The 26,925-nt window shown below is 43.3% G+C and overlaps 1 protein-coding gene across 3 annotated transcripts; it reads left to right on the top strand.

Annotated features, from left to right (window-relative positions):
* Window positions 1-114: 114 nt before the first annotated feature.
* On the top strand, window positions 115-26,925 carry pxnb (paxillin b). 3 transcript variants are annotated; one of them, XM_079516811.1, is made up of 14 exons: window positions 115-431; window positions 15,112-15,320; window positions 16,837-16,922; window positions 17,256-17,395; window positions 17,810-17,993; window positions 18,212-18,332; window positions 18,461-19,639; window positions 20,248-20,508; window positions 20,678-21,115; window positions 21,269-21,430; window positions 22,683-22,856; window positions 22,957-23,038; window positions 23,907-24,055; window positions 24,395-26,925. In XM_079516811.1, exons 1-14 carry the CDS (start codon window positions 419-421, stop codon window positions 24,659-24,661), a joined length of 3,465 nt encoding a protein of 1,154 aa, XP_079372937.1. In that variant the 5' UTR covers window positions 115-418; the 3' UTR covers window positions 24,662-26,925. The 3 variants fall into 3 exon arrangements, with proteins under 3 accessions (XP_079372937.1, XP_079372939.1, XP_079372938.1); XM_079516813.1 differs by lacking the exons at window positions 18,461-19,639; window positions 20,248-20,508; window positions 20,678-21,115; XM_079516812.1 differs by lacking the exons at window positions 18,461-19,639; window positions 20,248-20,508; window positions 20,678-21,115 and having other exon boundaries at window positions 17,789-17,993.

Here is a 26,925-nt window from a genome sequence, read left to right as displayed (position 1 = left end):
TGCCGTTTTACATTTGTCCCTCGGTTCATTTTTGAAGAAATACATGTATCTAAGACCGTTACTGGCAGTGGCAGGTGTAATGAAAGGGGAATTTAAATTCCTGTTAAAACCTGAAACACGTCAGTGTCACAATGTTTCGGCCCTCATGATTTTGTAGATATTTCCAAAAAGCGAACTGGACACCAATCCGAGTGTAACGCAACAAGTTGTGATGCGCGTGCTCGTGAAGTACACATGCACACATCACAGCGCGGCCGCGAGTAGGAGGACTCACTGACTGGACTACTCCTGAGTCCTGAGCAACTTGCAGGAGGACAGCAGTAGCAGTTTCTGAAGTTTAATTTAGATAAATCCCGGACATTGAAACCGGCCAAATAGATAACGAAAACATATTTGCACAACTTCAAAAAGGTGAAACATGGACGATTTAGGTAAGTTGGCTCCGAAATCATTTTACGTGTTATTCCACAGCTCCACTGTAGTAGCGGAAAGCTGGCTAGGTGAAGAAGTAACTGGGCTTGCTACGAGGCTAAGGGATGTTGCGTTTAAAAACAATCATTTGATTTCATTCAGTTACTTTTCTCTGGAATGGATAGCCAGAATTCTTATTACAGACTACCGTGGCTGCGTATAATTGTCAGATTAAATTAATGTTTACTGACATCTTTTTGTTTCCTTTTCTTTTTTTTACTATGTAACGTTACTCGCCTTTACTTTACTACCACCTTTAAAGGTGACAACTGATTCTGAATTTCTGTCTAGAATGTGGTTTTCGATTTTATCAGACACGCGTGGTGTCGTACCAGCTCCAGAGTCCACTCCAGACCGTACCTGTTCTAGACTGAAGACATTTTGCTGACATTTTGTCCTCAAGTTTTCCTTTCCCAACTTTTTTGCCCTCAGGCGAAAGTTCATTCCAACTTTGAAGTGGGAGATTCACGGGCCTATAACTATTAGAGCAGTGCTTCAGTCAGACCTTTCCATGTTAAGGGCCCCGGATTCATAATGTATTTAGCCGGGGCCGTGGGGTCGCATGTGAAAGATTTGTGCCAGGGGCAGGGACCGCATTCCTCAGATAGGCATACTAATGTCCTCATTTTTAGAAAATACCACATCTAAAAAGGTGTATTTTCAGTTTATCTACAAGCTACGTGAACTTTAGCTGAAAAATAAAAGAACCCCTGATTAGAGCACAGTGTGGGCCTAACCCTGGCTTTAGTTTCCATTCTCCTATGTCCTGTCATATTTTCAGCCAGATGCAGTCTGAGACTCTGAGCCCACGCAGCCAATGCCATTGGTTCTGCTAACCATAGCCTCAAATTAAATGGTAAGCTTTGCCTCTGAGGGGGATGTTGATTAGGGAAGCTTGACAAAATAAACACTGTAAAAATCCTTTAACTACAATCTACAAATCTACAAATGTCACATTTACTCTTTAGAGTTACAAATGGACAAATTAACACTAGGGACCTTTTTTGATAGTGCAGGCAACTAGTGTAAGATATGACATAACTCATTTCAAGAAATGAGTTGTGTGTCCAAATAAACAGAGGTTTGAGGAAATACCATAACGTTTACCTGGCTGGCCTTGATGTGAAATAAGACTGTAGTTCTTTCTTTGGTTACCTGTTGTGTGTTGTGTGACCGGCTTCAAGCCATGTTTCAAGCCATGTTCTAGTAAGAATACTTCAATACAGTCCTGCAGCTGTGACTGTCTTCACACAAAAGGCAATATTTTCCATTCCATATGATACGTCATACGTGTCAAATATCTCTTTGATTGGTTGACCACATGGAGGACGGGATATGAACCCCTTTTTGCTATCACATGTGGATGGCTTTTTATTGATTGATTTATTAACAGTTTGCAGAATTACAGTACATTTCAAGTACAACTCAATACAAAAACTGTTAACTGTTAGTGGACAACACCATAAAGCATTACACTTGTTTACAATAGGGCCCACCATTTTCAATTCATCAAAAAGATACTATTCAAACAAAGATACCTCAAGGAGTGATTCTTTTCTTGACTTGATGAAATTGAAGTCGGTTGAAATATCTTAGTCATAGACAAATTTAATTGTAACACTTGGCAACCAACATCCATTCAATAGCTCTGAGACTATTTGTTTGGGATCATAGGCTGAAAAACTGAACCATGTTTTCCAGTGGTAAAATCTAACATCCCATTAAATTAAGAAAACAAAGGTATCATCTTGATATCATATGGCAATATTGCTATAGCATCAGCAGGAGCTCTGTTCTGTTGTTCCCTGTATCCGTTTAGCCCTCAGTCTATTTTTTGAGCACCGTTGACCAGTGAGTCTTCAATCCACTAACCTTTGGCCTTTGGCACTGAACTCTGAATTCCTACTTTTATTACCATTTTCATCAGGTGGCCTGATCTGTCTGCTACTCCTGTATAACCCAAGGCTGCTTGTGAACAAATTAATTCAATAAATTCATTTGCTTCTCTATCCACAGGAATACTGGTATTACAGAAGTCTGAGAATAGAAAGGCAGTAAAATTAGTTTCTCAATTGTTTAAGTGGAGAGACGAGGAGCCACATTTTGAGCATGGCCCCGTGCTGAGAATACCTCCAGCCTCCAAGGCACATTAGATGCTAAAGCTGCCTTGGGCCAGTGAAAGGGCTGATTGTTAGTGGAGAGGGAGCCTGCAGTCTTAAGCAGGGGGAACAGTAGGCTGAGCGAGGGTGCAAGGCTGCTATGGAATGTCTAACATCACTGTTTGTCAGGGTCCAAGGCCAAATACTAACCGAGGTCATGACTTACCTCCTACTACAACTCATGGTTCCATGCAGCCGTGCCCCTGTAGAGATGACTGTTGGGTTACCCTTACATCTGACTCAGATAGGAGTTGCAAACTGAGCTTCTGTTGTACCTTGTCTTGAGTGCAAGAGTGTTGGGTGTTGTTTTACTGCATTGGCTCAGCGGAAACGAAGCTCAACATGATAATAAGACAAAAAACAAAGAAAAACACACATTGGCTTGCCAATGTTCATTTGGCAGTTTTTGCTTCTTCGAGAGTTTTTGAATTATCAAAACATCACCACAGATGCACCAATGCGAACATCTTGTGTGATTGATTGGTCATTGGTCAGAAACTCAATACGCTCAGGATTTATATTGTTTGATTTCCGCAACCTGCCAGTAAAATAAAATAGTTAGAATACCATGGACAGTTTTGAAGATGGCTGAGGAGTTTAGGAGTGGTGGAAAAAGTATCAAATACAATCAGAAACTGTTACTCCGTTTTACTCTGTGAAAGTCCGGATTACTCCGGAATTCTACATTTACTTGTATATGAATATAGGACTGAAGTGAAATGTGTGTTTTGTAATAACGATCATAATCTAAAAAATAAAAGTAACTAGTAACGTTTTCAAATATTGTAGTGAAGTAAAAGTATAATATTTGCCGAGATGTAGTGGAGTAGAAGTAAAAGTACAGAAACTTAGAAATACTCCAGTAAAGTACAGTACTTGAGTAAATTAACTTGGTTACTTTACACCCCTATCCCAGAGGGACTACAAACAAAACCAGATGGCAATTAATGAATGGAGATAGCACACTACTTGTGCACCTGTTTCTGTAGCTACTAGCTAGATGTAAAAAAAAAAGAGAGAAGATCCAGGTGTCAGAATCACAATTCCAGCCTTGTGTACATACAGTGGGCACTGGGCAGGGTCTTAAAGGACCACTTTTCAACATCTCTTCATATAATTGGTCCTCACTAATGTTCATGATAAAACACCACCATTTTTTCCTACTCAGTCTGTGTCTCATAGGAGGGCTTTGGGCAGTTCGGACACCCGTCCACCAGTGACATCATCATTAGGCAGATTTTTTTTAAACAAGATTTGTTTTAAAATATATTTAGATTTTTATTATCGTGAGAACGATGGCTTCAACTTTTGCATTGCAACTTTTCAGGAAAAGAAAGCCTGCCATTTCTATTAGCTTGGATTCACCATCGATGATGTCACTGGTGGACGGGTTTCTGAACTGCCCACAGCCTTCCTATGAGACACAGACTGAGTAGGAAAAAATTATGGTATTTTAGCATGAACATTAGTTAGGACCAATTATAGGAAGAGAAGTTGAAAAGTGGTGAAGTGGTCCTTTAACATTCAGAAGTCTGCATGGAGTAACAAATGACAAGCCCAAAATAAGTTATTGCACTTGGTGTAAGAAAGAACCTATAGTCAAACTCCACTCATCTGGCCCACACACGTACCCTAAAAGAAGCCATGAAAAGCATTATTTTAGTACAGTTAGCCCAGGTCTGCTTTCCTTTAAGTAAGCTCCTATAACAGCCCCCGTTCATTGGCCCTACCCTTATCGCGGCGTCTACTCAATGCTGTTTAGAAACCTGATCAGACCAGCCTCCCATGACTGATAGTAGCCTCTCCTCTTCGGCTCTGTGTATATTGATCCTTCCGCGTCCTCTAAACTACTCAGAAAGAGCACTTCCCAAAGGGCACTATATAAACTAGTAGATTAGACGGTGCATTCTGGAAGTCATTTTTTCCTTTGCGGTTCTGTCTGATCAGTCTCTCACAGTTGGGACCAGGTGGCGTCCAGCAGGCCTGGCTTCCAGTGGTGTAAACTGTAAAGCGGAGGTTCCCAACCACTGGTACAAGTACCACTGGTGGTGCTTGAGCCCCCCTCTGGTGGTACACAGAATGATAGAGGAGTCGCCCATAAAAGGAGAAAAAAGACAAAAGTGGAATGAAATATAAATATTACTACAGATGGTTCTTCTGACCAAGCAATTGGTTGAAATGGGCTATCCAGCTGTGCTGAAATGAGCATGACAGCACACCTAGCCGTTAATACTAGAAGATTTGAGAACGGATTAATCACATTAGAAATATCATCAGTTGTGCTGATTAGTGATTAGACAGAGTTTTGTCAGAGCAGCAGCATTATTGGCTTAGGAATGGAACAAAAAGTGCAGGTACACGCTCCTGTATTTTAACCATCAGTTATGGTGGTGCTATTTTCTGAGGTGGTACTTCAGTATAAAAAGGTTGGGAACCAATGGTGTAAAGTAGACAAGTACATTTACTAAGTACTGTACTTGAGTACAAATTTGAAGTATTTGTACTTTACTTGAGTATTTCCAGTTTCCAATACTTTTACTTCTACTCTATTACTATACATCTCAGATCCAAATGTTGTGGAGTAACTCCACTACATTTATTTGCAAACTTTAGTTACTAGTTACTTTGTAGATTTCGATTATTATTACAAAACATACCGGTACACTTCAATCCTAAATACATTTTTGCCATTTAAAAGTAGCTGATCTACAAGCTCGGTACTTTTTTTGTTTTGTACTTTAAGTACATTTAGATGCCAATACCTTTTTACTTTTACTCAAGTACATTTTGAATTCTGGGCTTTTACTTGTAACAGATACGTTAAGTACAAAAATGTAGTACCTTTTCTACCACTGCTGGCTTCAGCATTGTTTGTTTCTGTTTGTGGCTGTTTCTCCCCCAGATGTGGTTCATATAACCACATGATGTGTGACACAGTGTCAGGCCTGGGCTGGCACTGGCAGCTTGTTTGATGTTCGTTGGGGTGCGAAGCCGCTGCTCTCCGCTCAGTGTAAATTCCTCAGCATCCTGTGAGGTTTCGACTGACTCACTGGTGGCTGATTGACCCCAGTGGGCAGTGCAGAGTCTGGTCCATGTCTGCAGAGTTATGCGGAAGAAGATGGATGATAGACATGCATAGGGCGTCGACATGGAGTTGTAAGGGAGAAAAACAAACCAACAGGGTATACATGTGCTTAGTTAGTAAGTTACCATTCCAAACCATACATTTTTCTCGGATCCAACATCTGGCTTTTGTGTGAGACGTCATGTGGCAGCCAAGTTATTCCTGCCTCCCTGTGAAGTCATGTGGCAGCCAAGTCTATTGACTTTTTATGTTTGTCTTATTCATGCCCCCTGTAACATCATGTGGCAGCCAAGTCTATGGACTTTGCATGCCCCAAAAGGCACCGTCACTTCACACAAGTTTTTGAGGGGTGCTAGCCCCTCCTATATACAGCTTTTTGTCCTTAACTCGTGTCACATTTGCCATTGACAATGAATGGAGAATTTACGCCATATATGGACGAGCCAATCGGCTTTTCTAAACACAGTGCAACTGTTAATTATAAATCACATAAATTCAGTTGTCATCTTACATGATCATGGTGAAAAGATGAGTTTTTTAAACATTGTATTCATCATGGTTAAAAGATAATAACATAAGTTGACAAATTAATTCATGAAGAAGTATATTAATTTTTTATTGGATGATGTACGATGACAAGAGCGCCCCTCACTTCACACAGATGTGATTTTTTTTTAGAATCAGTTACCACCAGAACATTAACATTCATGATTACTGAATAATTTACTATTGTCTTTGTTATTATGCCTTTTTACTCCCAACAACAAGCATAGAGAGAAAATGGTCACATTTTCTACCTACCGGTAGTTCAAGTTGTATCGTCCTCTCTGGACGATGTGTGTGGGACCTGTGGGTGAGTGTGGGATAGTTACTGTATGTGGGCTGCTTATTGAAAGAACTGAAAGGGAAAGCACCGTTGGGTGCCAGATGTTTCACACACTCAGAGATTTGATTGCATTAGTTGATTACCTTGCAGTGTATTCCACAGGCAGGATGAGGTCCTGGAATTGGCCGAGGTATACTGTAGAAGTGGGGTGGTCTCAAATGTTTACAGCGTTTCGTTTGCACAGCATACCAAAAGATCTTAGAAGGTCTTTAGTGACTTCTGTGTTTCAGTATGTCGGGCAGTGCAGAGTTAGTGTTACCACCAGACTAGCTATCATCACCCCTCGAGAGTAACAGGGTTAGTGCACAGCCCCTTAACCCAGCGCTGTCAGATTGGGCTTGCCTGTTAGGCTGAAGGGAGGTCCTGGCTGTAAATCAGCTGCCTTGTTCCTGGGCTCCACAGTCCACACCCATCCGGTTCTGGGGTCTGGGGAAGGGAGCTGCATGGCTGACCTCATCGCTTAGGCAACAGACCCTGCCCCATATCCTGAGGAAACAGAGGAGAAAACAATGGGCTGAATCAGGGTTGGAGGCCAGTGAACATGGGGGTGGGGTGGAGGGCCGGGGGGTGTTAGGATGGTGTTTTCTCTCCTAAAACCAGTGTCACACAGTTGCTTCACTGGCAGCAGTGTCTCTTCAGTCTCTTCCTCTTTCCATGCTGTGTCCTCTCCTTCCTTGATCTCTGGCCTTGTTACACAGAGCACAGAGAATAGTGCTGTTATTTTCCCTGACGGGTCAGTAAGGGAACAAGAATTTCTGAGTCTGTGCTGGATTCTTCCCATATTACTCAAGCTGGGACTCCCCAGGGCTTGTTCAAAGAGCTCAGTGTTGATGCCAGTTAGCTCTCTACAGGGCAGGAACCATATCTCTGTTTAGCCTCAGTTGTTGAGTGATCTCTGGAATTTTTCAGCCACTTGATGTTTTACCAGCTATCTGATTATTACTGTCCATATAATTGCCTTTTACCTGTCACTGTGGCTGGAAGACAACACATTAAATTGAATAGCTTTAAATCCCAACCCTTTCCATGATTGGTGGATGTTGTGAAAATTCTGGACGGTTTTCAAGTTTGCAACTTTGTTTGCACCACACCACAGACCACACCCCACCCAATTACACTCACTTGTGTCACAATAGGCTGCTGCTCACTGACATAAACTCTTAACAAAGTTAACACATATGATATGCATGAGTGTGTCCTCAGTGACTGTGTGTCTGAATCTTTAGACTTTCCCCTGTCATCTGATGTACTGGTCTGTGGGGAAGTGCTTTTATTTTGGTCCAGAGTTCTCTCCAGGGGAGTGTCGTCTTTCGGATATGGGGCTGTTCTGAAGGGTATTTATAGGTATGTTTATTTTGAAGTCATTGCCCCTTAGATACGCCAGTCTCTCTTGATACTATACCAACCCATTAAGTCTCAATCTGCATGTGCAGTGCAGGTCTGACTTATTTGCAGCAGTATAGATGGCATATGGTTTACAACAATCTCATTGACACACACACACACACACACACACACACACACACACACACACACACACACACACACACACACACACACACACACACACACACACACACACACACACACACACTCTCTCTGTCTCTCTCACTTGGGTCTTCACCCAACCTTCCCTGTTGGTTTCACTGGCATCTCTCTCTCCACCCCTTCACCCCCTCCCCCCCCCCCCATCCCTGCTGCTGGCCCCTGTCTCTCTTGTTTGATATAAATATCATGCCATGGTTGGCTAGATGGGGTAGGGTTTCGGCGTGGGTCTGTGGCCAGCTCTGCACTATGCTCTCTGGCTATAAACAGGTGAGCTGTGGCCCATCTCTAGTCACCACATGTTAATAGAAAAGATTAGCTGTCCCTGCTCGTATATATGTCTGCCTAGACTGACTGCACTGCGGCTGCGCCACCTTGCCTTCTCTGTGGGAAACAAGGCAATAAAAACATTGACATCTCCCTTATCCTGGAATTCAAAGCACGTTGTAGTTTGTGGAATCGGTCCTGTAATTGTCCGCACATTATTTTCATTTTCTGAACTGACAGCTGGCGGTTTGTGTTGAAGCACATTCCTCCCTGCCCCTCTACCTAGAAGCCTGTGGAGTTTGCGGTGTATGTTGTGCTTGAGTAAAATATTATTTCAAATCATCATTAAGAATGTTCTTTGTAGGTTTGCCAGGTTCATGTCTGGTTTGATTGTTAATGATGAATTGCACTCTGTGCAGCTCAGCCATATGCTGCCCTACAAACTAAGGCAATCACTCCCTTTTTTCTTTTTTTGCTACATAGCTCCACTGGTTGAGTAATGTTTAGATTTCATTTCAACAGAAAATATATCTTTTCTAATGGGTGATAAGCTATCTACGGTCTTTATCCATATTTGGTATAGTAGGAGTTAGAATGTTATGTTACTGCTGATTGGCGTTGTAGGACGGGTTACACCACCCACCTCCTCTGTGTTGTCCCTGGCTTGGTTTGCTTTCTTTCTGAGTTGGACAGAGGAATGTCAGGAATTCATCATGTTACCTTCCCGCCCATCAGATAAAGCCTGCAGGACTACAGCATAGCCCAGAGGCAGAGGTGGGGGGGGGGGGGGGACTAGTGGTGGTGGGTGGGGGCTACGCCAACAAGAATGTACATGTACCCACTGTCCAAAGAATGTGTACAGTATTCACTCACAACTTTCATTGTTGTTTATTGAATAACACAAATGTTAAGTATGCTACTGCTTTCACTCAAAGCGTGGGCCTACCACTGCCCGCAGCAAACTGTTTAGCTGTAAACGGGAGTGGCTGAAGTCCTGATGAATTTTGCATGAGCGTATACAGTATAAAGTATAGGCTCAGTCACATCCCATTTGACAGGACAGTCAATATTCCTCAATATATCGTATAGTGGAATCTGGGGTCAGGATGTTCAGAGCTGGACTTTGACTGTTGTAGGAACCCCCCCCCCCCCCCCCCCCCCCCCCCCCATCACTGGAATGGAAAAGATTAGTCTCATTCTTGGCCTACAGGGCATGTTTGCATTCTAATGCTTTTCATTCCCCATGGACCAAACTTGTCTCGCAGACCACGGCCCCTTGTCCACTCATAAGAGACGCAGCACTGCCCTCCTCAGGCAAACAAACTGGGCAGGAAAAAGTTGAGTTGCATCCTCGACTATGAAAGTGATATTCTAAATTTTCAGACAGTAACAATTTAAGGTACTCATTGAAATGTGCACTCACTCAAGAATGTGAGCTATGAAAAGGGGATGCACCCATACCGATTTTCTTTATCACAGTGATAAAGCTTGACTTCTGTCACGGCAGAAGAGAAAACGAATGACGCGCATGCGTGTGTACGTGGCTTTATACCCGGGGAACCGGGCACGTATTACGTCATGACGCACAAGACCCATTTCTCCTGTCAAAGTCGAAATGTGAGTGTATGAAATATACTTCTGTTCAGCGTCCAAGATTGAATACCTCCCAATATGCGAATTGCGAAGCGCAATATATTTTTAATATAACTTGGCACGCAAGGAAGATCAAGATGTGTGATGTGTGATCCCATTCCAATTGGCAAATTTCGCAGGCCCTGGGTAGGCAACCCAACCAAAATAGAGGGTATGCGTGTGACATCATCATCAAACCCGGAAGTTATGCAGGAAATTCGGAATGTCTACTGACTGGCAAAAAACGACTTTCTGGCCTTGACAACCCATGCATCCAAACAGAAAAGTCCTATCTGATTGCATTAAACAACGTTAAACAATGTTAAACTCACTTTGCATGTTGCTTTGCCACTCGATGTGCCATTCACTTTAAGCATGCGCATAGTCGCATACCCTAATAGGCCAGATACTGATTTTAGCTTATTGTGTCAGTGTGACACTGTTGTCATTGTTTCAGCATGCGTTAATTTCAATATGAAGGAGTGAATATAGCCTTATTGCATTACCAATTACAGGTTTGATTGAAATACTTAATCTGATATTGACGGAAATCCCCCAGTCATCTTATCCTGTGACACAGATATGAGTCACAGATGTAGTATAGGCAGGGGGTGTAATGGAGTGGAGAGATCTCATTCTGAGAAACCTGGCTCTGTCTGAGACTTCTGGAAGGCCTCAAGCGATATGGCTGGCACTGTTGGTAGTGAGGCCAAGAACTGCTTTCCAGGAATACATCATCATTTATTTGATTGCATTGTGATGACTAATTCTTAAGGCCAATTACATAAAAAAAAGTTCAATGGTTCAGTATATGATATGACTCAAATCCCACAGCAAATGATGGTGTTTTTCTTTCCTGGGGCTTTGTTTTATGAGCGAACAAGTCAACTTTAGTAAGGCCTTGTTTAGCATGCCGACACCAGGTGCAGATTATTTTGAGCTGGTAGTGATATTTCAGCACATTTGCGCAGACTTGGGCTACTTGCTGAGCTTACAGCTTAAAATAGGCTTCTGCTCCCATGCGGTTTATGCCGAACTCGCATTGGCTTAAACATTTAGCTGCTGGACTGGGTCTCCCTGTGGTGTGAAAGAATATCCTTTAGATCACTGGTTCCCAAACAGTGGGTTGGGAAACGGTTTGTTGGCCGCGGACACATTTTTATGGGTCCCTTTATTTTTTTATTTTTCCTACATTTTGTTTTTACTTACTTTAGTAAGTAAAAACAAAACATTACATTACTTCATATTCAAAATAAAAAAATAAAAATCACACCCGTGTGAACTGAGTGGTGTAAGGTCTTATATAGACTGATCAGCTGTGGTCTGACGTAATGTCTGACGTAATGAAATCACACCCGTGTGAACTGGGTGACCATAGCAACCATGCTCACGGACAGCATGGTTGCGGACAGACATGTACACGGACAGACACGTAAACTAACAAAGCCAGTTGTAGGAGTGGTTTACACCACTCAAAAATAAACATTCCCTAAAAATAAATCAATGATTTTCTTTTCTTCAGTAATTTCATGAAGATGAAAAAAAAATCCATAAATTAGAAAACAAATGTTTAAGAAGTAGTGAAAATAGCCGATCTACAAGCTCGCAACGTGTCGCATTTGAGCTTGTAGATCTGCTATTTTCACTAGAAATGTCTCTCTCTCTCTCTTTTTTGTCGCAGACTAATTGGTTAGGGAACCACTGCTTTAGATAGAACATGAACTGTGGAACATGTGGCACTAAGCAACATTTTGGTTTGTAAAGATCTAAGACAGAACACATGCAACCTTGTCTGTTTGAGTTGTACTTTCTAGATCTTCAATCACTTGCACATTAAACATTTTGTCAGTGTTGCCAATTCATCAGCCATCCACGAGTCATTAACAATTAGCATTATTAGATTATGAATGTCAAGGCACTGAGGGTGAATTCTATGGAGTTAAAGTACCCTCAAATAATTTATGACACTATATTGACTGAGGTATTACTATTATTCTTAAAATGAGTATGAGAAATTATGGTATTTAAAAAGGTTGTTATGCTGTAAATCATGTCTTGCTCTGTAACCACGCCTCCCAGCAGACTGGCAGAATGTTATCCCTCCATGTCCCTCAGACTAGACCTTGTTCATCCTACTGTCTGCTTTACTCTCACTCACATCTACAGGGTTACTAGTGATTGCTACAACAGCTGGAATAATGTGAGTAAGATGATGTGTAGTGATTGTTTTGAGTGCTGAACATGTTCGATGGCTGGTTTAGTGGCAAGTGTTAAAACGACAACTTGTGTACAGTTGTACACTGTATGTTAAAGCAGTTGCTGTTTCTGTAGGGCCTTCACACAGGCACAGACGTAGAAGTAAGCTGTCGTGATCTAAAATAAATGTTGACCTGTCTTTGTGTGTGTCTTTAGGTTTTTAAGATAATTGAAGGGTTTATTTAAGCATCGCCTACCATTCTCAGTAAGGAATAAGCTGGTGAAGCGTAGTCTAGCCTATGCCACCAAGACAACTTTTTAAGGTCCTAGTTCTCAAGGAAGTGTTGACTACAAATATGTTGGCTGTAATCACAATTGCATGTTTATCTTTGACTTTGTTCATCTGATTTTCTATTACAAGTGATGTAACTTGTAGTATTGTTTGAACAAAGTAACAGTTGATAATTGGAAGGAGTAGAGAGCAGTTCAGTCAGCCAGATAATTGTGAAAGCTATTATGTCATACTAAATGTTCTACTGTTGTTTACAATGACAGTTCTTGGTATGGCTACAGTGTTTATAAGAAGAAGCACTGTCCATCTGTATTATGGACCTGGTAATTTATTTAAAGCATCTATTCACAGTTTTCACAGTTGCCAGGCTGATCCTACTAATGAAATGGTTGCTGGTGGATTCCAACTTTTAAGAGCCATTTGTAGTGTCTAACCAGACAAATATCTTTTTAGGCTTCAAAAGGCACCGGCAGGTTGCCCGGCAAAGCAACTGAGAAACAGAGTAGCTAACCTTACCAGCCAAACCAAATTGTAGTAGCTCTTGGCAGGTGGCTGGTGTTAATTAAGCACCCTCCTCCAGGGTTTAGAAGTAAAGTGAAGCAGTTCCCTGAAAAAGCCTGCGACCGTTCTTCTGCTTCTGCTACACTATAACAGTATGCAGCCAATCTATCCAGTCTATTCTTGACTGGCTGTGGATGGACGGACGGATGGATGGATTGTGTGATGTAAGAGCCTATTTTGTTCTGACGTTCCAGTGGCCACTCAGCTGGGTAACACTGTACCCCCCCCCCCCCCCATTCTTGGACGGAGGTCAGACATGCTCTCTCTGCCTCTTTGTACTTGTCGGTCTGACCCGTTATGTTCAAACACCACAGGGACCATAGGCAAAACAAAGAATACTTTTCTGAGTTGTATGACAGCTAGAATGACAGATGGGGCTCCGATAGACAGGTAACCACTTACTGACAAGCAGTGCTTGTATTTATAGAGCACGATTGCTGTCAAAGGAAAGTCGGGGGGGGGGGGGGGGGGGGGGGGGGGTTTCAGAGAGATATAAACCAGAGACCTAATGGCTTTGGCTATGATGACATCTAGGCTTTAGTATGCCATGCTGGGCCATTCCCCGCCATACAACAACGCCATACTGTGATGATGACGGAGGCTAACCTTGGCTACTGGTGTAGAACTGTTGCTGTGTGGAAGTGGTGGTGGTGAAGGGGCAGGCCATTTTTGGTGTCAGGAAGATGGCCGTGAGTCAGCCTCTCATTCCAAGCCGTCACGGCTTGGAATGAGAGGCTGACTCACGGCCATTGTCAGTTTTACACACACACTGACCCCTGTTCCGTAGTCACTACAGAGTACCCAATAACCCCGGCAAAGTATTTATAGGTCCAGCAGACTAAATGTGTTTGCTGGTCGCCATTAAAAACCTGTTGTAAAAATGCAGTGAAGGCATTTGTGTGTGACTTATTCTGTTCAGTTGTTAATTTTAAGCAAACTGATAAAACGATGACATGCAACGTAGGGAATCTGACAGATACTGATGATTTTATATTATATATTTTTTTATTTTTTGTGTGACTTATGAACGCCCATGAAATGTAAGCGACAATTCGCGACCTAGTCATACTGATCTGATTGGCTCTCTGGCCAATGGGACACCATGCAACGGCAAAGCTGCCCTCTGACCAATGGGAAGGGGAGAGGCAAATATCCCTGGCAGCCACACAGGCTGCAGAAAGAGAGCAACGCAGCAGAGCAGCATGCTCACACTCACAGGGTGACGGGGAAGGAACTATGAGCTCACCCCAACACGGCGCAGGGGGGACAACGGACACACAAACATACATGTTACTAAAATAAAAAAATCATATTAATATGGGGGGGGGGGGGGGGGGGGGGGGGGAGGCCGCGAGGCTCGAGGTTGTGACACACAAACATACACGCAATAACTTCACCTGACAAATATCACTGTGCTCATTTCTTGTTTTAAGATTTTTTTTTTGCTTTTTTTTGCCTTTTATTGATAGGTTGAAAGTAGACTGACAGGAAATGGGGAGAGAGATGGTGGGAATACACACGGCAAAGGCCGTCGGGATCGGGAGTTGAACCCACGGCACGCCATCAGGCTGGCTCAGCAGCCTAGGTGCCCGGATGGTTGAGCTATATATATATATTTATTTAAGCAAATTTTGTAATGGACCGGTCGATGATCATTAATCCATCTGCGTTGTGGCAGCGGTGGCCGAACGGATAGCGGCGCGGTCTAGATACCGGAAGGTTCCCAGTTCGAACCAGCCGTCCGACACGTTAAAATTACCACCGCTGAAATGCCCTTGAACAAGGCATCAACCACTACGATGAAATGTGTTCTATGAGCAGGGCCTGGCTGGAAACAAGTTCTTGAGCTTAGCCCAGATACCCTGGGTAAATATAGATTTCATTTCATTTCAATTAGATTTTTACGGGACATGCAACTTTTAGTTGTCCTGCTCTTCCATGTTTCTAATTTCCTGTCCAATTAAGCTAATTTTGGATTATATGTAACCAATAATCACACATCTTTTTTTTCCCCTAGATGCGTTACTAGCCGACCTGGAATCAACGACTTCTCACATCTCAAAGCGTCCGGTTTTCCTCCCTGAAGAGACGCCCTACTCCATTCCTACAGGAGGAAACTCCTACCAGGATGTGTCGGTTCCGCCCCCAGTCCCTCCCCCTCCGTCAGCTGAGGCTCTGAATGGTTCTCTGATCGACACCCCAGACTCCCACCACTCGTCACTGCAAGTAAGTGGCTCACACTGGGTCCCTGTGGAGCCAAAGCAGTTGAGGTCAAAGTCAATACTTTATTGTTGCAAATTGCATATAAAAGGTACATAGAAGACATGCAAGACACATTAAAAGAACTGATGTCTACACATTTCTTTACATTAAATTAACACGATTAATGGAACCCTGTAAGGGCGCTTTCACACCGGGACTGTTTGGTTCGTTTTAAACTTAGAACTCTGGTGCGGATCAAAGAAACGAACCATGGTCCGCCACTGTGCGGTTCGTTACTGGTGTGAACGCATTCAGACTTTATAGAGGACCAGTGAAAGCCAATGGTGACAACTTAAGAGAGTTGAGATTCTGGAATATATATATATATATATATATATATATATATATATATATATATATATATATATATATAAGAGAGACAACGAATGTCAAGAGTGGCCTACATGCAAGCCATTTAAAATGTTAAATAAGCTACACAGGTGGTCCCAAATGATTAATTGATTACATCACTATAGCAACAGACTTGAAACTGGGTCAACTCAATTAGCTGCAGCGGATCTGTTCTGACTTGAAGCTCAATACTAACTGACCAGCACGGCTTCAAGTTTTTTAACCCATGGAGGGCTTATATGTGGTTCTCACCAAAGATAATATACAAATATACACACTGTGTGCGTGTGTGTGTGCGTGTGCGTGTGTGTGCGCGCGCGCGAGTGTGTGCGCGGCCTGAGTGTGCCTAAGTGTACATGCATGTCTGTCTGAGTATGCACAATAAAGCATCAAGCGGAGAGGGTTGCTTCAAGAGGCTGGCCCTCAATCTATGTTTAAAGTTACAGAGTGAAGATGAGGAGTTGGCAATAAGAATGTGTGAATTCCAGAGTAAAGAACCTCTGACTTGTATGGAGAACTGGCTAAGAGTGGTACGGCTGAAGTGAGGATGTCTAGTATTATAATAATGAACTTGAGAGTTGGTCTTAAAATATTCTTTCAAAGTTGTAGGAAGCATATTTGGAAGGTAAGTGCATTTATAGATGAAAGAACAGGACTGTACTATGTTAATGTCATAGATAGACAATACATTTAGATCTTTAAACAAAGGAGCAGATGGAGCCAAATAGTGAGAAGAGGTAGCTATTCTTACAAATTTCTTTTGAATAATGAATTCAATAATTCATAATTTGTGTTTAAACCATAATATGACATGTAATTGCCCGCCGATTTGATGCGCAGAAATAACACATCAGATTCTAATCGGGTTAAGGTGCACACATGGAAGAAATGTCCTTTTTATCGGGGATACCTTGTAGGCTACGTCTCCGGTGAATTACATGCAGCAAAAAGCACATTATTGTTTAAACACCTGCTCCTCTGTTCATCTGTTATTTGGCTTATAAAATAATTATTAAGAATGAATGCAATAGCAAGTTGTTGCTGTCGTTCCATGTTGAGAAAGCCATTTCATAAGATTAATATGATATGATGGCAAACTTGATACAACATGAACATCTGTCTTCTGCAGTCCTTAGGTTCAGGCCAGAAGAGCTCATGGTCCAGGGATAGCAGTAGCCCTCCATCGTCTCACATCGAAGAGGACCACGTATATAGGTAAGCTGCCAGGAATCTGTGATACTGCTGGCCACTGTGGGAATGGAACACTTTTATCACCTGGAAAATATTGATTATGGGTTTGGCTGAAATATCGGTATACTCATCTTCAGCAGCAACCACTTTTACTAGAGACTGCACCGTCATCTTGTGAATAATACGTTTAATAAATCGTACATGGTTGTTATTTGCTGTGAGCTCATTTATAGTATACAGAACTGTTCACCATCTGTCATTGTTTGTTTTTCCTATAATGGCTATTGACAGTCCTCTGTCTCGCTCTCTCTCCCCTCACACCCTCATTCCCTCCCCCATCTCCTCGCTCTATTTCAGTTTTCCAAATAAACAGAAGTCGTCGGACTCATCTGCGTTGGCCATGACCTCTGCCCTGGGCAGTAACCTGTCAGAGCTGGACCGGCTGTTGCTAGAACTCAATGCCGTGCAACAGAACTCGCCCTCCTTCGCCACCACAGGTAAACACATGATAGCTCATTGTCCTGCCATGAATGTTTAGTGCTTTAGTCCATTTATAAAGTGGGCCATGTTATGTTTCATTACTGTAGTGTTTGACTCAAACGTATACACTCCATTAGTGTATAAATCTTACGGATGGATGCCTGGTAATTTGGTAAATGGAGGGATAGATGGATTGATAGACAGGCAGAGGGCAGACATGTACTGTACATAGTTTGTTTTATTCATCCATTCTCAAAGGGAAATGTGTTGTTCACATAACAGCCTGTATTCATTCTACTGTGTACATAGATGACCAGACAATAGACCAACTCCATATAAAGATGCCATATGTCATCACATGCCTATTGTCTCTCTTCATTACATTAATTACCTATTGACATTTTTATTAGAGTGCCTTTATTGTCCCATAGAGGAAACGGCCCCGCCCTTACCATCTTGCAGCATCACCCACTACGAGAATGGTGGTGGCCCTGAAATCATGGTGAGCCCTCCCCCTCAGGAGAAGCCCAAGAGGAATGGAACACGAATGGACGAGGGCCGACCCACAGTGGAAAGTCTACTGGATGAACTGGAAGGCTCAGTACCTTCACCCAAGTAAGGTTCATTTGGTTCATTCAACCCCACCACCAGCAGCTGAGCTTTCATAGACTAAGCATTTATGATTAGTAGAAACATGACCATTTGTTCCAAGCTGATGAACACTATGCCACCGTTTTTATGTTGGGAACCGACAGAAGTATCAACTCCTAGGTTTTAGGCTTATGGAACCTATGGTTTAATTGTGATATATAATACAGTATCCTATTTGACAGCCCCAGCCCCTGCGCTCTTAACAGTGAGTTGGACACACCTTCTCAGCAACAAGCAAGGATTTCAGCGTCCTGTGCCACACGAGAGCTTGATGAGCTCATGGCCTCCCTGTCCGACTTCAAGGTATTAAACCTGAATATTATGTCTCTAACTCTTATTCTCTAATTCTGTCTCCATCTCCTTTTCAAAATTCTGTCATATTCTGTTTTGGCTGGTCTCTCTTACTGCTGTCTTTTTCTGCTGTCCTCTAGCCCAGTACTGTGGCTATGCTAGATCAGGAGAGAATGTCTTCCAGCTCTCCTCATCCTCCAGTCTCTCCTTCTCTACCTCCTGTGGCCTCACCTTTCCTTAGCTTGTCCCAGCCGTCTGCCAGGGACTCCTCTCTCTTCTCTAGTCCTGCTGGTCTGGAGCTGCACATAGATGAGGATGGAGGGGACAATGGCACACCCATGCCCCTCCCTTCCCAAAGCCCCATCTCCTCCCTCTCAGCAGCCAGTGACCAGGACTTGGATTTGGTCATAGGTGTTAATGCAAACATGCTGTCGTCCGATCTCAAGTCTCTGCTGGTCCTCACTCACGCTGCCAGCAATAACTCTACCGTGCCTAGAAATAGCCCAAGTCCATCCTACACCACCACCCCCTCACTGACCTCAGTTAACACTGTCCTGGACCACAAATCCTCCAAGTCTCCTAGTCCCCAGACAGTTTCATCCTCTTCTACTGCCTATAATTTCTCCACTCCACCTTCTTACAGAAACTTCGCCCCTGCTTCATCTCTCCCTGCTGCTCTCTCTGTGCCTTCCTCTCCCACTACCTCTAAAACACCCTCACCATCTCCAGTCTCTTCGGTGAGGGTGTCCTCTCCGCCAGCTCTCCCTGTCCCCAAAATACCCAGCATGGAGCTACCAGGGATATCCCAGGCACACCAGAGTGCCCCCCTGATCAGTCACCATTCACCTATGATGCAACGGTCAATAGATGAGGAGCTAGACAAGCTTCTCGCTATGAGTTTTGCACAGAATCACATGACGGCATCTCAGCCGAAAATGGATGGCCTGTGTCTGAGTAGAGAGGCACAGGAAGTTCACGAGGAGCTTATCCTGCCTATGGACAGATGTGGCATGCAACCTGACACTTTCACCTCGAGCACCACCACCGCCGAAGGCTCTGTGGACGGGGGCATGGACGGCCACGGGGACCTGCTCGACTGGGCCGACGAGGAACTGACCATGTCCTTCAATGACATGGATGGCACCATGACACCTTACACCGAGAGACCTTACACAGACGGCAGCATGACCCCGTTGACTGAGGCCAGCTGGATGGACGGGTCCATGACCCCGTCTACATGCCCTGGGACCCCCGATGTTGCCCTAGACCTTCCCCTTCTGCAGCCTGCCACAATGGACAGAGTGTCGGCATCCGGACATGTATGCATCCTCCTCTCCCCTTGGCCTGCTAAAAATGGAACGCTGTTTTGACATAATTTTGCCTTTGCACGCTAAATCTGGCTATTTATCAAGAGTGGGTTCTGATTTGCTAGTGCTTTCATGCACCTCAGTTTGGAAATAGCCATGTTTGATTGGCAGTATTCCTTTAGCCTATTACTGCAGTAACAAATGGCTTGTTGATTGGTTCTATAAGCAATCTGCATGGCTTGTTGTTGAAATGTGATTCCAAACCCCACTATTCCACCCCCACCACCCTACAACTTGCTATCTCCTGTTGCACTACGCTTGTATGATGCCTGTAAAGCATCTTGAGAGTGATCCTTGTCTGTGTTGTGGATGTGGTTGACTGGTGCGTTTGGGTTGATGGAGTTTGACGGCATCTGACCTGAGCATGTGAGACGTGCATGGAGTGTGACGCTGAGCCCAACCTACTTTCCACAGGACATGCCATAGCCTTTCACGACATCTGGCTGTGAATGAAAGGGAATGGACCCCTGCCCTCAGAGTCAGAACTCAGCTGCTGCTTGTGCTTGGATTGGCTCACAGATAAGAAGGTTCCTATGATTGAGTGCTTACCCTCCCTTTAGCTAAAGTCGGTGATCAGGCGCACTAAGGAGACTCCCAACGTGCACCCCATGTTGCGCGATGGTCACCCACGCAGGAAAGTGGGCCCCATCATCGTGAACAAGAGCAGTTCCCAGGACCGCCTCATAGAGGAGCTGCAGGGCAAGCTGGGGATCGGACGTGCGGAGCGTCGGCGCAAGCAGCCCGACGACTGGCTCACCGAAGGGGTCATCGTCATGTCCAATCCGCAGCGCCTCCGTCCCGAGAGGTTCGAAGTGGACAAGGTTGGATTGAGAGTGCATAAAAGAACAGAATCATCCCAAATAATATAGCTATTTATTTCAGCTAAACTCAGCTCAAATAATCATTCTCCGTTAACTTACCTACAGTGCTTGCTATACATTTTCCTTTTCTTTTTCCTCTACTTCTTTCTCTTGCTTCATTTTTCTTCAGATCATAATTCCCCCCGAGTCACCGGTTCCTCAGAGGAAAGTCCTTCCCCCTCCCTCTCCACCCCCTCCTCGCCGGCCCCCCATAGTAGAAGAACCCAAGAGGCCATCGTTTATGAAGCATTCCCCTGTTCACATACCAATACCCCCACCTCCTCCTCCTCCTCTACCCCCTCCCTCTCCCCCTCCACCCCCTCCACCCCCCCCTCGTATGCCGGAGCCCATTAGGGCCCCGCAATACTGTGTAAGAGTACCTCCTCCACCAGCCCCAGTGCAACCACCACCTCCACCTGTCCATAAACCAGAGCCCCCTCCCCCTATCCTCAAAGCCCCAAGTCATCCACCCCCACCTGCGGAGCCCACGCCACCACCAGTCCCCCCCAAAGTCCTGGTGTCAGTTGGTTGTCAAACAGAATATGATCCCATCTTCCCTCCAATGCAGGCATGGACCTTTTGTCTTTATACTTATTTTTCTGAACTGTTTTCTGAACTGTTGTCTTCTTTCTCTGTTAACATCAGAGTTGGATATTTCCAAATACCTGTTTGTTGGAAGATAATGCATCTTCATCTCTTTGAACCTTTCAACATTTTACAGATTATGGCCCAGGGGAAAGGTGGAGTTCCTGGAGGCGGCCCAACACAGGTCAACAAGCTGGATAACATGTTAGGCAGCCTGCAGTCTGACCTCAACAAACTGGGTGTACAGACTGTAGCCAAAGGAGTGTGTGGTGCTTGCTGTAAGCCAATTGTGGGGCAGGTGAGGGATAAGACCCATTTATTACCCCGTTGTTTTTAAACAGGCAAAAATTAGATATGGAGACACTAGTGGCCTAATGGTTATCATCATATCATATCATCATCATCATCATCATATCATATCATCATCATACTATAATTAACGCAATGTCTGTCTAAATGTCTGTCTGAATGAATGTCTGTGTGTCAGAAACACTTTCGTAGCTCCTCACTGCCTGCACCAATCGCTCCCACTTTTCACACAGGCATTGACCATAATAATATGGGGGTCTTAACAAAGCCCTTTTTCCAATTTAACAAAATATAAATTACGAATTTTATAAGTGAATTAAATATTCCCATCCATTTGTCTCTCAAAAACCATCAGAGCTACAGTTACAACACTTGGAGGGGAGGTTCATAATAATTATTAAAATTAATGTAATGAATAATTACATCAGTCGGCCTCAAAATGTCACTTTCCCTGGATTCCTTGGGTCTCCCCATATAGGCCACGCCCATTTGCGCCAGGATAGATTTTCCGCCATTTTGACTTTTCTTCAAAACACAGTTTTTGCTCTTCCACCTACAGCTTTTGTGCAAATCTCGCAAAAATCTGTACACATGATCTCTGGACCTATCCGATTAAAACGCCACAGGCAGAATTTTCATAGTCCGGATCGTTCGGCTGTAATCGGTGTCCAAAGTTAGTCATACAAAATGACACAAATCACGAACGGAATGTCCAATCCACCCCAAATTTCATTCACATGGTTTAATCAACGGAGAGCCCAAAGCAATGCCATTTGCATCCATAGGGGCCGCCGCAAATGCGGAATTTTACAACGTTTATTGCAAAAACATGCTTTTTGGGGGATGCATCCGCTATGTTTGCGAGAGCGTAGCCTACGTGCGCTATAGCGAGACAGGACAATTCCCTCCCAATCAGTAATGTGATCTATTACATCGCATCACCCATGTGTGTGTCTGTGTCTGTGTCTGTGTCTGTGTGTGTGTGTGTGTGTGTGTGATCTTGGTATGCATCTGGAGAAGGCTGTGGAAATACCATAGCGTTATATATAAACTAGAGGGTGGACTTCCCCGCCCCCCCAGCTATTCATTTCAATGGAAGTTGCTGTACTGGCGTTTGAAGCATCCTTCTCTCATGCAGTTTGTATGATAAAGAAGTAGAATGTGTTCTTAGGCCACCTTTTGGTTCTCATGCAGAGAATTTGCCTGATAGATAAAATGTGTATAATACCCTCTTCCTGTAGGTGGTGACTGCCATGGGACGCACGTGGCATCCTGAGCATTTTGTGTGCACACACTGTCAAGAAGAGATAGGCTCCAGGAACTTCTTTGAGCGTGATGGACAGCCCTACTGTGAGAAAGACTACCATAACCTGTTCTCCCCACGATGCTACTACTGCAACGGGCCTATACTGGATGTTAGTGATGCTTTCATGTACTTTCTTTTGTACAATCAAATCATGTATTGCTTGCCTAGCACCCAGTTGATGCTACCTTTTCCTTACATCTCCTGTACAGAAAGTTGTGACGGCATTGGATCGGACATGGCATCCGGAACACTTTTTCTGTGCTCAGTGTGGATCCTTCTTCGGCCCAGAAGGTGTGTGTTATCTCATTTTGAATTATTATAACAGATCCTATACCAGGGTTGTCCCTTTTTATGGTTTTATTATGTTTGGCATCCCGGTGACATAGAGGTAAAAACTCATCTAGGTTTGCTAGCCTGACATGGCCATACTAATATCACTGCATAGATAGTCTGGAATCTCTGCATTTCCCAGGGACTGATTATAGGCGGGAACCCCTTTTTGTAACCCTACCCTTCTGGACGGGGACCCCTTTTGGGGTTCTGTACTTGTACAGTATTAAAAAAGGACACAAAAATTGATGCTGCTACTGTATATAAATATTTTAAGTTTTTCAGAAAACTTAGAAGGCGTATTTAAAATCAGCCTCAGTCCAAAATGGGTTAAAAAAATGCCTCAACACAACATTTGCATACTGGGCCCTGATTGGCGCCTGACAACTTAGGGGGCAACAAAATCGCAACTGTGCGGGGGCCAGGCAGCTCTGTCCCAAAAACACAATTGGCCGCTGCACTAGTGACACCTACTGTTTGGTCAGGGTGCCTGTTCAGCAGGGAGGAGAACTGAGCCTGAGCCTCTGTGTACAGAAGCTCACACTGTGGTGACTCCATTTGTATCAGAGGAGGGCAACCAGAAGAGGTGGTTGTCTACTCTCTACCCATGGCAAGGGGTTGGTAGCAACATGAACCACAGTCCACATAGGGGAGAATTGTCAATGTATAAATTAGGGAGAAATTAAAAACAACAATGTGAAGAAAAATAAAAAAGACGAAGAAGGAACAAAAAAGTGTGTAATATGTTTATTAGCAATTATTATTATTTATTAATATTAAATTATCTTTCAATCAGTTATCATCAAGTTTGCTATCTTGTCTCTTGAAGGTTTCCATGAGAAGGACGGGAAGGCGTATTGCAGGAAGGATTACTTTGACATGTTTGCACCTAAATGTGGTGGCTGTGCTCGAGCCATTCTGGAGAACTACATATCTGCGCTGAACTGCCTCTGGCACCCCGAGTGTTTTGTCTGCAGGGTACGTGCACTTTGTTTTTACAGTATTCGCCTGCCACTGAATCCTCAAAACCCTGTGATGCCTAGTTTAGTGCCAGTGTCGCGTCCTGAAAATAGTACATCTACAAGCTCACAACAATGCATTGTGAGCTTGTAGATCTGCTATTTTTGGGACGCTGCACTGGTGTACAACTATGTATGAATCAGGCTTCAGACTCTGTAAATGTAGACATAACTGCATCCTGGTGTAGTTCCCATCCAGCCTTAAAGAATTACATGACAATTGGCTTTAATAAAGAATTAATGTCTACTCATCTCTCTCTCTCTCTCTGTCTGTCTGTACTGTCTTTTGCATCTACAGGAGTGCTTCACCCCGTTTGTGAATGGAAGCTTTTTCGAACATGACGGCCAGCCCTACTGTGAAGTGCACTACCACGAGCGTCGTGGTTCCCTCTGCTCGGGCTGTCAGAAACCAATCACTGGCCGTTGCATCACCGCCATGGCCAAGAAATTCCACCCGGAGCACTTTGTCTGTGCCTTCTGCCTCAAGCAGCTCAACAAAGGTACCTTCAAGGAGCAGAACGACAAGCCCTACTGCCAGGGCTGCTTCGTGAAGCTGTTCAGTTAGGAAGTTCACATGGAGCAGGGCTTGGAGAAAGAGGTAGTGTGAATCAGGAGGATTATTGTGTCTGTAAGAAGGTGACTATGTTGGAAGCGTGTATGGTGTAAGTATGTGCATGTAGTTGAGGCAGTTGCTGTCAGGTTAAAACCTTGTAACTTCAAATAATGTTTTGTGGGTCTTAGGGGAAATGAAACCTGCAGAGGAGTGAGTTACCTACGTATCCACTTCGTGCCTTGTGGCACATAATGCAGGAGCGAGTAAACCTTCAATTCAAGTAAGAACAGGAAGATTATTTGAGAAATTAGAATTCCAAGGTTTCTCCCCCCTTCCCTTGTCAGCAGAGATATGCAGGAGATAACATCATTCTCCTAATCCCTTGGCATGTACTGGACATTTTTACAGGCCTGGGCCTGTCTACCATTTCTGTGATTCTCGGAATTGTGTGTTTTTAAAAATGTATTATATCTTTACTTTATAGATGGGGTAAAAGCTTTCTGAACACTGTAGGAACACATGGAATACTATGCGTGTTTGAGGTTGTTGCTCACTGGTTGAGTGTCTTTTGGAAATATTTTAGCAGGGAGCAGTTGACCTGTTGTGTGTGTGTTTTTTTTTAAATCATATGACATGGTCTTTCTCCAACCGGTGAAAGGGAAGGACTTGTGATAACTTTTTTCCCCAGTGTTTGTAAATGAGAACAAAGCAGATGGATAAACTCATGATGTCATTGTAGCATTGACTGGAAGCGAGATGAGTCAGCATTCAGATTTATTTTTGTACTGAAGTTCATGGTAGCGTCTTTTACAGACTTAGTCCCAATTGCTGCCTTGACACCTTCCAAATAAGGATTGAGTACTTAAACTTTAAGGCTGACACGTCAGAAGGAAAATAAAGTTTCTTCTATTAATAAGCAGAACAGATGGCAGGAATTTGCCAACTTAACTTAGTCAGACTATGATCTCTGAGAGAAAAGTATTCCACTGGAGTGTTCTTTTTTTTTTTTTTCTCAACCAAAGTGTAACCGTCACCAAATATAGTGATATTATTTATGGTCAGAAGCCTAACCTCAATGATTAAGGTAGCCATCTTAGAAGTCCCCCTGCGTGCATCGGTGCTTCACTAGAACTCCAGCAGTTGTCTACCTATTAGTACCTTCAGCAGAGTTATCTCTCCGAAATGTTAAACAAATATCTCATATTGCGAATGATTTCGCTGCCAGAGCATTCCTCACATCTTTGAATTCCTTCTGGGTGTGGAACAACAGTGTAGCAGTGATCCACTGCTCATAAACGGTGCATATTCTATAGTGAGACTTCTTGGATGCATACATCTGTAAAAGATCATTAAAAACCTAATGATAAAAAACACTAGCTCTGTTTCAAAGATGACCGACAACATCCTGAACCCTTTTTATGTAAATATTTCATGTAACTACATTGTACCAACATTGTACGCAAAACATGCTGGTCAGTTCACGACCATGCCTCACATCTACATCTGTTGAATAACCACTCATTTAGAAAGGGAGCGGTCCTCTGTCAAGGTGTCTGTCTGTATCATACTTTGGTATTCAATCTGTGTGATTACTGTATTGAGAAGCTGATGAATTTTCACTGCTTAAAAAACAGGAAGACATCAAGACAATGCACACAGCAAAATCATCATAATCTATTGTATGTGATATCCTAATAGTACTATGCAATCATACATTTTAGAAAGTTGTCATCTTCTATTTTCCAAGTAACGGGCTATCTGTGCCACTGTATCAATGCAATGTTTTTTTTTAACACTGGCAAAACCAGCAAGATACTGATATCCAATTGCTTGTCCAGGATTGTGTCTTCAGATTTTTACTTTAATACTTGGCTGAAAACTGTAGGCTGTTTAAATAAAAGCCTTGTAGCCTCTGGGTTTAAATACAAGGACTAAAGGTGACTCATTTCCCTCAGCATCTGAGTTGTATCTACTGTATGACTGCTGGCGTTAGGACTGAAGGCTTATTACATTGTTAATCATGTAATGCAATAAATATTGGGCCTTCGTCTTGTTCAGGGAATTCCAGAGCCTTAAAATGTTTCTTGTGCTATTTAAGAAATCATGTAACTATTGTCTGTTCAAATCATTGTTTCAATCATTTAAGTAGATTTTTATGTAACCAAAGCCATACTTTCTTGAAATTGTCCTTGTGATGTCTCTTTCTCTCTTTAGTTCAGTAGGAGTGAGCTTACTCACTTCCAGCCTGATTTACTCAAATAAATTCAGTTTTGCTA

The sequence above is a fragment of the Electrona antarctica genome, assembly GCF_951216825.1.
Source record: "Electrona antarctica genome assembly, chromosome: 12".
Lineage (NCBI taxonomy): Eukaryota > Metazoa > Chordata > Actinopteri > Myctophiformes > Myctophidae > Electrona > Electrona antarctica.
The sequence above is the reverse complement of the archived record's forward strand: the minus strand, read 5'-3'. Positions and strand labels throughout refer to the sequence as shown.

Excerpts from the sequence above, each read along its gene's own strand:
- pxnb (XM_079516811.1), top strand. Across the intron at positions 22,857-22,956 it reads GCAACGGGCCTATACTGGAT|AAAGTTGTGACGGCATTGGA; the intron begins GTTAGTGATGCT and ends TCTCCTGTACAG. Across the intron at positions 24,056-24,394 it reads CCGAGTGTTTTGTCTGCAGG|GAGTGCTTCACCCCGTTTGT; the intron begins GTACGTGCACTT and ends TTGCATCTACAG.